The sequence below is a fragment of the Ooceraea biroi genome, chromosome 2 (assembly GCF_003672135.1).
Source record: "Ooceraea biroi isolate clonal line C1 chromosome 2, Obir_v5.4, whole genome shotgun sequence".
Classification (NCBI taxonomy): domain Eukaryota; kingdom Metazoa; phylum Arthropoda; class Insecta; order Hymenoptera; family Formicidae; genus Ooceraea; species Ooceraea biroi.
This window is the reverse complement of record NC_039507.1, coordinates 15,640,179-15,655,185: the sequence shown is the minus strand read 5'-3', so window position 1 is coordinate 15,655,185 and position 15,007 is coordinate 15,640,179. Positions and strand designations below refer to the sequence as shown.

The 15,007-nt window shown below is 45.3% G+C and overlaps 1 protein-coding gene across 5 annotated transcripts in view; it reads left to right on the top strand.

Annotated features, from left to right (window-relative positions):
• The window catches only part of LOC105280181 (RNA-binding protein Musashi homolog 2), a 98,259-nt gene extending 83,458 nt beyond the window's left edge, over positions 1–14,801 (top strand). For 4 of the 5 annotated variants that reach the window (XM_026975232.1, XM_026975234.1, XM_026975233.1 and 1 more), the window contains 2 exons: positions 1,662–1,902; positions 3,398–14,801. In XM_026975232.1, coding sequence (XP_026831033.1) covers positions 1,662–1,902; positions 3,398–4,297 — 1,141 coding nt within the window. In that variant the 3' untranslated portion in view covers positions 4,298–14,801. The remainder of the gene's footprint in view (positions 1–1,661; positions 1,903–3,397) is intronic. The other variant, XM_026975231.1, reaches the window with a different exon arrangement.
• Positions 14,802–15,007: the final 206 nt, after the last annotated feature.

The window sequence follows — 15,007 nt, the reverse complement described above, 5'->3', positions numbered from 1 at the left end:
TGTTATCTGGCAGTGTTGATCTATATCGAATGTCTTGTATCGAGACGTCGCCACAATTTTTTGACGCAATTCAGTACTGAATTATTTAGCAATGCCGGATGTAATGTAACGAAGATAGGCGAGGCAACGATAAACGCGACGTGCGATAAAATCAATATAATTGTAAAAATAATTAATGGGGGTAAGGACGATAAAGAGGTATCGTTGTCAAGATTGCTCTCGCTTGGAAATACATAGGATAAATATCAATTTATTCATGACGCTGAGAGATTGCTCATTCAATTATTTTGGCTGAATAATTTATCACGCGTAACAAGTAATCGAATAATGCTACTCATCCTCATGCATTTTTATTCATTAAAAAGATATTCGCGGCAAGAAAATAATCAGAGATTGTGCAGATTTATAAATTTATTATATCACGAGAGAATTAAGTAGACAGACTGCGATTTTTACGAGATTATCTATTATTGAAAATAACTTCAGCAAAATGAAATATTCTGATAATCTTCAAAATTAAAATTCTTTTATATATTATATTTACGAGATTTTTTATATTTACAAAAACAAATCTAGAAAATGACTTCAATAATATTTGAAATAAGAGTATTGAGGCAACTTACCTTCAGACTACGAGGATTCCGCAGATCGAAGAATCTCGGTACGGACGGAATCTCAAATCTCTGATCACTGGTCAGTCTAGAAATACGACGGTATTACATTTTTCTATATTATTGTGTTATCCTGCGATCAGCACGAGCCCCTTCGCAACGGAGCGTATTGCGCTTCGGAAAACGGTGAATATGAAACGTTCACCGCTTCCCGTTCAGCGTGCTCGCTTTTGCGATAAAATCGCTTGCGTTTTTCAACAGGCGAACGGTAGCACGGCACGAGTAAAAGTTTCTCGTAAGCGGACGTAAAACGCAGTGCCAAGGCCGTTAACACGAGAGACACAGTGACCTTAGCACATTGGCATTATACATAGAATGTAGATTGCTTCCAGAAATAGATGGGCCGTGCTATTTTCCGTCAAAGTCACGGCGGGGGGAGCTTGCTGACACGGTCTTTTTGCGAAATGACACGTCATTCGTACGTTTTGTCATGCGGAACAGGCTGTTTTACTTTGCCAAAGTTTTCGCCCGAAAGAGAACGTAAGAACGCGCGCTACTTACTGAACATCAATCGTGGTAACGAACAGTCTATGGTAAGCCATGAAGGGTATGGCGAGCATCACGCAAGCTTGCACGAAGGCGAGCGGTATTAACTGAAACAGAAAAATACGAGCACGTACTCTTAATAAAGCTGCCGATATTTGTGAGATGTCTATCGCTGCCCGCACGAACTTTCCCCGCAGAGACTAGCTACAATGTGATAAGCAGATAGCTGTCACAGTTATTACGGCACGAAAATCGCGCACGAACGTATATTCAGCTCGCATCATTAATTAACGCCGAGCGCTTTGCGATTAATGAGATTATGGATTGCGAATTTCTTTGTGTCTTATGAAAAACTGGGACTGCAAAGTTCCAAGAAAGTTTATCACAAACGTATTATGTAGAGGAATATATTAATTTTTACGACTCTTTAGTTGATCAAGATTTGTTCATTTGTTCAATCAGCGACTTGCGTGCTTAACAATCTTTCTTTTCTTTTATCCGCAGCGCCGGCATGGAGGCGACAAACGGCGCGATCGAGCACGACTTCCACAACACTCTGGTGCCGATAAATGGTAGCCATTCAGGCAGCTCCGGCAGGAGTACGCCGAACGGCGGCGACCCGGCACCAGGCAAACTCTTCGTGGGTGGCCTCTCTTGGCAGACCAGCAGCGAGAAATTGCGGGAGTATTTTGGCATGTTCGGCACTGTCACCGATGTCCTCATCATGAAGGATCCTGTTACGCAGGTCGGTCTACCATCTGAGCATAACTCTCGGCTTGCTCGTCCGATCAATTACGATTATTATTCACCGTACGGGGCTGTTCGCACGCGATTCGAATCAGTGTCATCAAATTGACGATCACATCGAAAGCCGATTTGTCCGATTAACATCGAAAATATTAGGACCTTGTGCAGAAGAATCATTTATTTAATTGCTTTACTTTCTGCTTTTGGCAAGATTTCATGTGCTTAAATTCATTTATTATTTTATTTTAATTTCTTGAAAGTCGTTTGCGTAATAATTTGCTTGTTACGCGGTAATTTATACGGTTGAAGGCGCACTATTATTTCCGAAAGTACCTTCTACTGATGTAGCCCTCCGATGATTGATAGCGAATGCTTGCCCGCGAGATAATTAAATTTGCATTATTCAATTCAGGAGAACAATTCAGGAGGGATGGAGAACAGCCCCGTATGTATAGACGGTTGCCCACGCGTTTCCAAATCGCGTTAATATCGCGCCAAATGATTTACCGTAAAGGTTTACGGCCCACCCCAATCCCCGTGCACCGTCGGGGGTCGGCCGCGAAGAAGCCGCGAGAGAAAGGAGTGTTCACCTCGACAGGATTCGATGCACCAAGCAATCTCTCCTTCCACTTTTGCACGAAACTATATACGTAGTAGATACCGTAGTAGATGACAAGTTGTACTAATCGGTGTAATTAATTGCTGATAAAGTATCAAGAGAAGTAGATTGTATTAGGTATTATTAATCGCATTTAATCGTATCACATTAAAAAAAGGTGGGAGAGTTCTCTTTTTTTCCCTTTTTGTCGGATTGGCAGGCGTAAAAGTATCAAATGCAAAAGGGTGGAATTAGCGGAGATTTCGCGTACGGGAGGGTGGGACAGACGTAATACGTATATACATATATATATATTTATCAGTAGCTTCTTAACGTTCGTAATGGATTTGAGTCTTACCGCAGTCTTTGTTTCACATGTAACATTAGAATGTTTGTCTTAAACATTGGCTTGGACAGTCTTGCATGCAAATGGTAGTTTGGTAGCACTAGTTAACCGTTCATAACAAGAGCTACGAAATCACCGACGACAGGATTGTCAGAGATCAGAATAAATTTCGAATAATGAGAAAGAGAGCGTTCTTATTTTATCTCGGATCGTATCTGCCCAATGTTAGGAGAGGACGTACGAAGGATCAGTTTTGGTGACCATTCGAGCGAAAGAATACAATATAGAGAGCGAAAGCAAACGCGCAACAAGCTATCTACAAAAATAGCAGTAACAAATTAAAATTATCATCAATTTTATCGTGACGCATCGTGCGAAAAGTTTTCATGGTCATGAAAACTTGTCCTAAGACAAGCAATCTTGCGACGAACCGAGCGAAGGCGAATGAAACACGGTATAGGTCCCCGATCACGCCGCAAAGTCGGAGCGTTTAATCGCGAGTAGACGGTCCATGTGCATCGTGCCGGTTCTCGGCTTGTTCGGTTGCAGCGTAGCCGCGGTTTCGGCTTCATCACGTTCGCCGAGCCCGGCAGCGTCGACAAAGTCCTCAAGTGTCCCATCCACACCCTGGATGGCAAGAAGATTGATCCTAAGCACGCGACGCCGAAAAACCGCGCGAAACAGGCCAATCGCACGAAGAAGATCTTTGTGGGCGGTGTCAGTCAGGACACAAGCAGCGACGAGGTCAAGGCCTACTTCAATCAGTTCGGCAAGGTGGAGGAGACGGTGATGCTGATGGATCAGCAGACCAAGCGCCACCGAGGCTTCGGCTTCGTCACCTTCGAGAACGAGGACGTGGTCGACCGCGTGTGCGAGATACACTTCCACACGATCAAGAACAAGAAGGTCGAGTGCAAGAAGGCGCAACCGAAGGAGGCAGTGCAGCCGGGCGCGCTCGCTCTCGGCAAGAGGGTAGTGCTGGGCGCTCTGGGCGTGCGGCTGGCGCCACAACCACCGCTGCCGGTCGCCGCGGCGGCCTCGCAGCTGGTAGCCGCACAGGCACAGGCGGCGCAGGTGCAGGCGGCCGCGGCCGCGGCGGCGGCGGCGCAGGTGCAAAACGCGGTCGCGGGTTACGGTAAGCTGTTCGCCGCCACCGGCGGCTATCCGACGCTGTCAGCGTATCGATACGCGCCCTATCCGATACCGGCGGCAGTAGCGGCGGCGGCTGCCGCGGCGGCGCCGACCGCGCAAGCAGCACCGGCGCCGTCACCCGGTGCGGCTGCGGCCGCTGCCGCTGCCGCGGCGGCAGCGTCCTCGCCCGCTGCGGCCGCGGCCGCCGCCGCGGCGCCCGGCAACCCCTATCAGGGCTATTCGCTCACCAACGTGGACATGTCGAGCTTCCAGGGCGTCGACTGGGGATCTATGTACGGGATGGGGATGTACGTTTAAGAAGGCCAACGCGCGCCTTTACAATTTGATCTCTTGGATTCCCCAAAGGGTCCTCCTCTCTCGGGGGGGATTCCCCGCGTACGGTACTGTGTACCCTGGGAGACACGTTCTCGACGAGACATAGACCGCGGCGCGATTCCGCCTTTCGACTCTTATCCGGGAATCCAATGTCGCTGGAAATGACCCACCGCTCGCGCTGCTGCAAGCTGCTACCAAATAATGATGTTCAATGAAGAGGATTCCCGGTTGATGCTTCCGATCGTTTCCGTTTCGTCAGTCGTCCTCTTGTCAGCGGGAGAAGCGGTACAGGTGAGATGAAATGGGATTCTCCGATACTCTCGTCGTCGCGTGAAGTCTGCGAGAGCAGATAAGCAGAACGAATCCTCGTGAGGAAAGCTGATATATCTCAATCGCACACGTGCGAGGAACGAGGAAGAGGGAGAGCGAAGATCATCGAGAAGCAATTGAACCATTCACCGACGTACGGAAATCCGGTCAGCGGTGAACGGGACGCAAGCGAAGAGGATATCTCGAGGAGAGACGACTGGAGTCTCATCTATGTAGTCGTATTTTCGGGACTGTTTTTTTAATTAAGTGAAAATCGAATGTTTTGCGTTTTTATCCCCCGTCATGCGTTACTGAATTTATTTGCGAGCGTTGCCACAGAGCAATTGCTGCCCGAGGAATCTCGTTATGCATGTTATCAATCTTTCGAGTACCTCGGCTTCCGTCTCGCGCATCACACTCGCCGTTTCTGACACAATCACACGAGTCATTGCGTTTCAGCACACTTTGGTTCCTACTTAGATTAACGCGTACGCATTAGAGTCGGAGGCACGCGCGGTATCGCGCCTCGTTACACGTCGCCGCGCCCCTTAATCACTGATTAATTAACACGATCCATTAGCGGCGGTGGCTCGCGGTGGCCTTCAGCCACTAGACTGTTCCTCCGCAATGGTCGTTTCCTCGACCGCGAAGCAATAAAAGGAGGAAAAGTAGAGAGGCACCGGGGTGGACGCCGCGAAAAGCTTAATCCGCCACGCAAAGCTCGGGAGAACGCTCGACCGTTCCCCTCCTTGATTCCGTTCTACTTTTTGCCTCCGTTATACTTTTTTCTCTTGATATATTCTTTTTTTATCTTCTCTACACATCACGGTATATTACACATGTACATGCGTTAACGTCTGATTGATTGTGTCCGCCGGAAATCAGCGGAAACGCGTCGAGCGGGACGCGCGCTCTTCTCGCCACGGTTTTGCCGTTTTGCGCAACGTGCTGATCTTGTACACGCGAGTGCTCGAGTGTCACTGCTACGCGGAATTAATAATTGTCGAGCATTGTGTAAAGCACGCGTGGTCGCTCGGGCCCTGGGATCCTCGTCAGCACGACTCGAATCACATAGCATGAGACTAGTATTAGAAAGACCTAGGATTCGCGTCCGGCGGCGCCAAGTGCCAAACGAACCGCAGCGAGACGTGTCACTTCAGGCGGCCAGCAAGTGCGTAACTCGCTGCTTCCGAGTGGCGAGCTTCGAGCTTCCCTTCCAGCTCGCGTTCTTTCCCGAGGCCCGAGTGGCGGTCTCACCTTTTCGGTCTCGCTCGTCGCTCCGCTTCCGCTCGTCATTCCCAGCGGGTCGCGTTTCCACGCCTTTCCAGAGGCAACAGGTCAATAATAGACACAATCCACTTTGCGCGCGGCGGCACTCGCGAGCGAGCAAGCTGGCTCTCTCGCGCTTGTATCTCGTACGTGTGTGGCACTTACGAAGTTACAAGCGACACATCGCGAGAGACACGTGTATAACTATGTATAATATATAGATACGCGTGATACACGTGTATATACATATATACATATACATATATATATATATTTTTCTTCAAATAATAGAAGACAATATTTCTCCGCTCTCCATCGCGTCAGAATATAAAGATAAGACTTTAGCGGCACGCGAGTGTAACTCGATTAATTCGATTAAATTCGCGTTAACGTGTTAAGACTTTCGAGCGACGTGACTTCACGTATCGCGCACACGCGTAGGTACGCGTGCGTGTAGCTGTAAGGATTGGATTATGTAACAGTATCGTGTGTACCAGCGACATTATGCCGCACGCGATCGGCGTGCCGGCGTCACTCGATGAGCTCCTAAGAGAGTAGAGAGGAAGATGAGTCGGCGGTTCTACTTAAGTTAAGTTTAAGCGAATAGTGTTATTAAACGATAGAGGATATAGATGTTTGAGCGAGTAAACAATAAGGGAACGAAAGGGAACGAGATGCGGAGGGATACTTCCCCGACACGGAACGGATACTTAAAGGATATTATTATGCATCTTTATAAATATACACTTGAGGATAGCGCGTTTGTGACTGCAAGAAACCGAAACTCAAGATTGAGATTAGCTCACGTAACTCAAGCGATAAATTAGGTTTAAGTCTTAAATAAGGAAGTTGTGAGGCGTATTGTAATACATTAAGGAAATCACGAGAGAGGGGGAGAGAGAAAGAGATGGACAATTTAATTTATACGTAATGATTTGGAGCACGCCCCGAGATCGACTCGTCGTGACGGGTACACATAGTGCTTTCGCGACGTTTCCCGCCGGTTTCCTGTCTTGTCGAAATCTCGTATAAATACGCAACATATTTTCTCTTTTCGATCGATGACTGCTGTTTTCTGCGTATCTCTTCTCTTCTTCTCACTATTAAATTAATCGCAAAGTATTAAGTATTAATCGCAAAGTATATATGATCGAAAATAGACTCGTATTTTTTTAATTAGTTTCGATTGTTCTCGCATTGTTGAATCATAGAAAGCCCGGCGTGATATTTGCTTAATTTATTTTCTTCGCTCTCTGTCGTGTATCTCTCTTTTTTTTCATTTTACATTATTATTAGCCTGTAAGAGTATTAAACGCCAATTTTTACCCAAATGATCTCACGTCGATCGGTATCGACGAATTTCCGAATGTCCGTGCGTGTGTAATCTCGGCGGTCCCATTCCAAGTGGGAAATGCGAATCGTGAGAGGACGAGAGGAGGAAGAGAGGCCTCGTCGTCGTCGTCGTCGTCGTCGTCGTCGTCGTCGGCGGGACGAACGCGGGGCGTCCTCGTTGAAAAGCATGTGAGAAATTTCGAGCAATAAGCGATTTGACTCAAACTTTAAGAACTACATTATTATTACGAGTATTACTAACGATAATGCAAAACGCCGCGGCTGCGCTTAATCGATAAGAGGAATAATCTTAGGTATACACAAACGAATACTCGATGCGAAGGGATTTGGATAAACAATAAACAGCGAAACGAACAGTGCGTCTTACGGGAGTGAGGAAGGATCGAGTGATGAGAATTAGACAGATCCAATCTTCCCGAATGACAAGTAATATTCTCTAGTGAGACTATATATATAATATACTTTAATATGCATATATATATGAACAAAAAATATAATTATATACATACACCGTAACCGCGTAAGGATAACAAGAAAAAACTCGCGAGTGATATTTATGACATATTAAGGGGATATTACAAATATAAGTGCGAACAAGTAGTAAAAGCGAGAGAACGAGCGAAACTAGTAATACCGAATAGTACACGTAGAAAGAGAGAAAAGAAAGAACGAACGAAACGAAACGAAATGAAACGGAACGCGAGAATTAACGAAGAAAAGAGTAATGATGGAGCAACGTCGCGAGTAAAAATTGGCCGAGAGGTGTGCGTCTTGTTCCAACTTTTCCATTTTCCGCTTGCCGATAACGCGCGAAACCGCAGCCCTCGTGGACACCCCCACAACATCGACACGGTATCCTAATTCTCGTTTCTCTGGCCTTTCTTCCATCTACCTCTCTTCACCCTTTCTCTTCCCACACCGCTATCTCTCTCTCTCCCTCTCGCGAAAATGGAGAACTTTCGGACCAAAAACGCCGACAAAAATGAATTCCGCTCGATTATTATTCCTTGGTGTCTCAAACGGAAGTGAGAGAGAGAAAGAGATGCGCCGTTCGCGGGGGTGTTCCGGAGGGGAGGTGTCGGTATCGTCCAGCTTTCGACGCATCGTCTCATGATTTATTTTCAAAGTTGCCTTCTAGGAGCACAGAAATTTTGATGGGCGTTGCCGGGAGCTCGACGATAACGTGCATCCTTCGGTGATTGGCGATTGGGATCGGTACGATTTCGGTGGATTAGTTCTTCTGTGGACGAAGCTACAGAGAAGTACACATTTATACGTGCGTTTTATCCCTGCCGGAATATCCATGAAGATTATTGTTATGTATTTACAGCCAATGTTCCGCTTTGCCGAAATCTTAATGCCAATCATCGAAATTGCAAATTGAAACTGTCTCGCGCGTCTCGAAGATTTGGCAAGTTGCGTTTAACGATGGACGGTACTCCTCTCGGTCCGATGAAGAGGGTGAAGAAAGAGCGAAACATTTTTCGCGCAATTTCAGCAATAAAATTTAGCCGTACGGAGTGGGTTGCTTTATCCGCGATTTTGCGAAGTGTCGTTTCTCGACGTTTCTACTATCATTTCGGAAATGTCTTATCGCCCCGATGTGAGACGGTTTTAGCGAGCGATGATTTTCTCAAGTGGAGACGTTATGAGCTATAACAGGAAATCTGTTTGCCTGATTCGATATTGCCCGTTCGATAAACGTGATTCGGTAGAGTTGCGTCACACGGTATGATAATGTCAATTTGTTACGCATCATGCACGAGTCACACGCTACAATGAGAGTGCATGCGAGTTCGCTTAATCAAATCACGATTGCACGATCGACATGCGATCGAGTGGTCGTACAGTCGGATATTATATCCTATTATAGCCCATAACGTGCGATTATCGCGACATATTGTAACGTCGTCGGATGTGTCGTCGCAACTACAAGCAAGTCAAGGACGTCAAGTTGTAGAGGCGTGATCGATAGCAGCTCGAGTAATGTTAAAATCCCTTATGGGACACAAAGTCGTATGGACTTTGAAAAACGGAAATGCAAAGCACTTAATGCAAGTTTACAAATCATGGTACATTTCAGTTTTGTCTTCTGTGGTTATCAGGTAGATCACAACATGAAGCAGTATTAATTAAAATTAATGGAATCCATTTAAATCCCCAGTGTCCTATAAAGAATTGAAAAGTTACTCTGGCTGCTGGTCGTTTTGTAAGGTGGGGTCATCGTACAATTTTCACCGTAAAATTGTCGCCATTACTAACGGTCAAGTTTCACGATTCCCGCATAGCGAGATCGACGTCGACTTTGATGATTGATCTTCGCCTCTTTTGCTGTATACTAATCGGATATCTCAGTGGCAAGAACAGCATCCGCCATTATTGAGAAATGTTATCATGAAAGACCACCTCTTTCTTCAGCAGGTCCTCCTTTCCTCCCCTGTCGATGTCTCCCGGTTCGTCAGCTTCACACACACCCATCCTCTTTAGTATGTATTCACATATGTATATATATATATATATATATATATATTATATGCAAATATATATACATATGTGTATATTTGTATATCTAGCTCTGATGATTATATGTATTTCATATTGCGAATGTTGATAGTAATTATTTTAGCGTAGCTGGTATTTTTTGATGAGCGCTAACCACCATTAGTTGTGTATGAAACGTAGGTGAAGCATGCTGGTTGAGATATCTTTCCTCCTATGATTGTCATCGGCCCTTTTTGTATCCTCGGAACAGACCTCTTCCCTGCCCTCGTCTTCCGCTTCTTTATTCGCTTGCAATTCCGCTTTCCCGATACATACGTCGCCGCTCGAACGTTCAAGATAATGATGAGAACAACAAGAGTAGAAGGACAAAATAAGAAAAAAGAGGGAAACATGGTGAAAACCTGCCAACGTACGTTCATACGTCGAGGCCCCGTGTAATCGCGCGGTGTTCTCCAATCTCTTGCCGATTACCGATCGACGTGTTCGTTATTGCTCCGACTCGTCGATACATTCGTTCTTCCCGCGCAATTAAGTCTTCTCGTCCGATCATTCCGGTAATCGCGTGTATCACGAGCGCGCTCCTCATCGTCCAATCATCCACTGCGATCGTGCACCGATTCGCCGATTAGCGTTTTTTTCTCGTTCTCGAAGATTTTCAACCGAGCAACCACGTCGACGAATTAACGCGGGAATTTTTGGCAAACGACGGAACGCGATCGATGCTAAGTGTAAGACGCGGACGTCTCTGCGCGAGTAACTTCGCGACCTTTTTACCTCCATTGTACTCTTTTCCGCTTGCCCTTCCCCCGCCGCCTATGACTATTATCCAGTTCTTTCTTCCCGTTCACGATCCCGTGCGAGTCCCAAGTATAAAACCGACTCTGAAATGTTAAGACGCAAACCGAGAGACTACCGCAGCGAAAGTAATTTTACGAGAAATCAATACTTGGCGGGGAGAAAAGTGAAAATGACGCGAAAGAGAGAGAGAATGAGAGAGAGAGAGAGAGAGAGGAAGACAGAGAACAAAAAAACCGAACTATGTAGTGTATATATACGATATGCATCTCAGATAATTCACCCAACGTCTGCGTAAACGTTGGCACTCGATACTCCCAATACGATACTCGAATATTACTACTGTTGCTACTTACTCATCGTCATTATTAATCGCCATTATCATTATTATTATTATTATTATTGTCTATTATTATCATCATTATTATTCTTATCCATTATTACGCATTCAGCATCATTATTATGCTTGTCATTATTATTACGATTATTATTATTATTATTAGCGACTTACGTGAACGCAAAGAACACCCTCGTATATTCATACGCTGTGACACACTTTACACGCGCGGCGCATCGCGTGCGTGCCCCTGCGAATCGAGACGCGGTTTTCTCGAGGGTTTTCTCCCTCTTCCTCTTGCCCCTTCTCCTGCCTCCTATTCGCGATAATTCCGCGTTTTATTGTTGTTATATATTTCTAGTGCCAGAGCCACGTGCATGTGCCATAAAGGGGATAATTGTCAGATCGCGAAGCTGTTAATTGCGGGGGTGTAACCGATTTGGTTCTTGAAAAAGAGAACAACAAACAAAAAAGAAAGCGTCGCAGAAAGACCGAGGAGTGCGGGTGATTCACCATGTAAAGTCATTCCCGACGTGGCGAGGGGTGGACGATCAATGTGACGCGAGTCGACTCGTACGCGAACTCGCCCCTCCCCCTCCCTTCCTCCGCCCGCTGCCCCCGCTTATATCTAACCAGCGTCGCACGACTCGAAATTCGAGAGACCTCGATGGTCTTTTTCCTTTTTTTTCTTTACTTTTAGCAAATTTGCTCTTTCGTTTTTTTCTTTAGTCGCGAGGGCCTGAGTAAACGCGATGTTCGAGTTTCCCGATTTTTGTTGGCGTTTCCGTTCGGTTCTCGTTTCTGCTTCTCGATTCGCGTCGTTCCGCGTCGAATTTCTGGATCCGCACTTGATCCGCATCCGGCAATAAGGAAAATCGACGGATTATCCCGCGACGATTTTCACGTTCGCCGCGCGTCGCCACACGCACGTGATGAACACGCAACGACGAATATACACGCACGCGCACACACACAACGCATATACATGGAACACGCAGATACGATACGTACACACGAGGACACGAGAATACACGACGTTAACAACGCTCGATGGCATACGCCGAGAACAGCAACACGAACGAAAACCGTAACGTAAAAATTAGTATAGGTTGATGCCTAGAGAAATTGCCAATAAAGTAGTTTAAAACTTGTAGCTAACTTTCTATTTGTGTATCTCTCCTTTGTATTTTCTCACTGAACCCCGCCTATAAACCCCTTTTCCATCCCTTTTAGCTGTATAGATCCCAGCCAGGAGCTCCCGAGGACTCTATCTGCGTTCCATCCTCTATAATTTATCATTGGCGAACCTCCGTATTTCTCTCTTGCCTAACTTGTTGGCAGAAAGTAATTGCGTTTTGGTGCTGTATATATACTATATACATATATATTTGATTATTCTCTATCTATATTTACCATACATACACGTTTATTTGTTCCTCCTCCTACTGTCTTCTAATATATATATATATATAGCTACCGTCTTATGTATACATATATCTAGAGTGTATTATATATTCTTACAGATAGGCCTCTTCTTGTTTCTGCTCCTCGTAATAATCATTGTTTTTTGACTTCTTATCACTAACGCTCGGACGTAAGCGTGCCCTGTGTTTTTGCGTCCACACTTCCCGTTTAGAAAGCGCGGCGTCGCGCGCCCCGCGGGGTTACAGCGACACGCTAATTGGCTAATTAATATTAAATCGCAATTAGCCTCGTTAACCCCGCCGGGCGCTCGTTTCGAGCCGCTCTCTGGTTGGTCCAAACTCTCGTGGCTCATTTCGCGCGCGCCTGTTCTCCGTTCTCTGCAGAACGACAGAGCAGAAAGTAAATCGTTTCCGGAAACGCGAATCCAGATCGAGTGTCTCGGAATGCGAGATAGCGCTGGCCCGGAAAGCAAAAATTCTTTTTTTAGAAAAATTGAGCTGTCGTGTATAAATAAAATCCTTTTGAATATATAAATGGTGTAAATGATCATATTGTTTTTTTTTTAATTGTTCATACACGATAACGACCGAAATTTATACACAATATATAAAATTCACTTGATTGAGTCGTGAATCAGTCGCGCGATATTATTAGCATCGAAACGGTAAACTGCCGTCGAAATATTTCTCCGGATTCTGGATCCGAGTGATTTCTCCCTCTCCTGGGCAGAGTTGCCTCTCGAATATGCGAGCAACGTCAGAAATCCGCGCTAATCTTGTAAAGAAGAATATTACATTTACTTCGGTAAATGTAACACCGACTGACTTTCAACTTCGGTATCACTTGTTGCTCTATTTGCCGTTGCTCTCCGCAAAGAGGATTACTGACGTGCACGCCGTGCACTTTCGCCCCAAAACCGCCAGCTATTCCTCTCTGCCATCTGATTCGACATCCCGCGAATCGGTTCCTACCGTTGCCACGATCAGAGAGACTCGATCGAGATGAAAAAGGAAAAGCGGATGACGAAAGACTTTTCACAGTGTTTCGGCCGACCAGAGAATAGCGCGCATCTTTCTCTAGATAGCCATCTTGATGATTATGTCTCCTGTTACCTTTATCTTCCCCTATAACGCTTTTTAAGTGGTTTTAAAACAATCGGCGAATTTGTTGTAGCGCATGCATCTTAGCTAGACCATCTCTGGCGCACTCTAACCGGCAAGTAAAAAGTATACTTCAACGTATTTCATTAACACTCCTCCTTGATGACCCACTTCCCCATTAGCCCCCGCGTTCAGTTAACGCGGTCAATTTATTGATCTCGGTTCTCTCCGTAAAACTAATACCGAGATAAACGAGCGAAAAAGGTCAGCCTTCTTCTCCTGAGGAACCGGTATAGCTGGGACCAGGCCTTGTCAATATGTATTTAAATCTTCATCCTCTCGCAGCAAGCATTTCAACAGTTGGAAAACTGTTCAATAAATCGCGCACTGATTATCTCTGCAAAATATTCAATAAAATTTGATTGAATAAAAAATAAATCAGCCAGATAAATCGGGATATAAAATAATGCAGATAATGGATGTGAAAAACGTGGGATTGTGAAATTTTAAGCGCGCATCGCGCGCTTGTTGCTGCAACGATTTGATAAATCTACTTTCGTTATAAAAATTATATAATAACGTTCGGGTAATTTTATTACTCCTGATAATGTATTTGGTACACGCATATGGAAAAAACACAATAACAATCGATTATTATGTCGGCAGCTATACCGGCTGTGTTCCTCGCATCGTCATCCTTTGTTTTAGTTTCCGTGCCTTGTCTCCTTCATCCCTTTTTCCTATTCTCTCCCTTCCCGCGGTTTTTAAATAATACATATCCAATTTCTTCCCCTAACGAGTATAAATAATACATATCCATAGCCGGTCGGCGCGTACATTTTGCTACTTGATATCGAAGTAGATGTGTGTTCTAATAGCCTTTTTGGAGGCGCGTAGGCGTATTTTCGTTGTACGAGAACGAGACCATACCTCGTCCCATCCCGAAAAACCATCATCGATACTTACGCACGCTCGCTCGGATAAGCGTCTTTATCGATGCGCATCTCTTTCTTTCCCGCGAGATTTTATTTTTACAAATCTTCCACAGAACGGAAGTGCCTGTAATATTTACGTGCACCGTCGAGTTTATTTTTACATTATTGATCGTAAGTCACGTAAGTGATTGATCTAAATTGAAAAGCGGCGATGGTGGTGTTTAGTGCGTGAAACGGTACGAAGAGAAGATATAAATGATTCATAGTCGGACGTCAGCAGCGCGCGAGAAAAAGAGGATGATGAATCCGTGCATCGATGTAAACGCGCTTCGCCGATATACGAGCGTGCATCGGCTCCACCACAGCACGGAGAAAGACACTCCTCCAAGTTCCCAAGTTTATCGCTTTATTAGAGAAGACAGAGAGCCCGAACAACCGCTTCCCTTAAAAAAAAAGACAAACGGGAAGGATCTTACTCGTGAAGCAGCTGCAGTTTCTTCCGTTGTACTTCACGCGAGTACTCGTGTTTTCCTGGTGACCAATATCGGACATGATATATCAGAGGACGTAATGTACATATGTACATATACATATATTATATATATACATATATATCGTCTTGCCTTTGAAAAAAGAGTGATCTCACGCGTACATCGTGACGCGATTT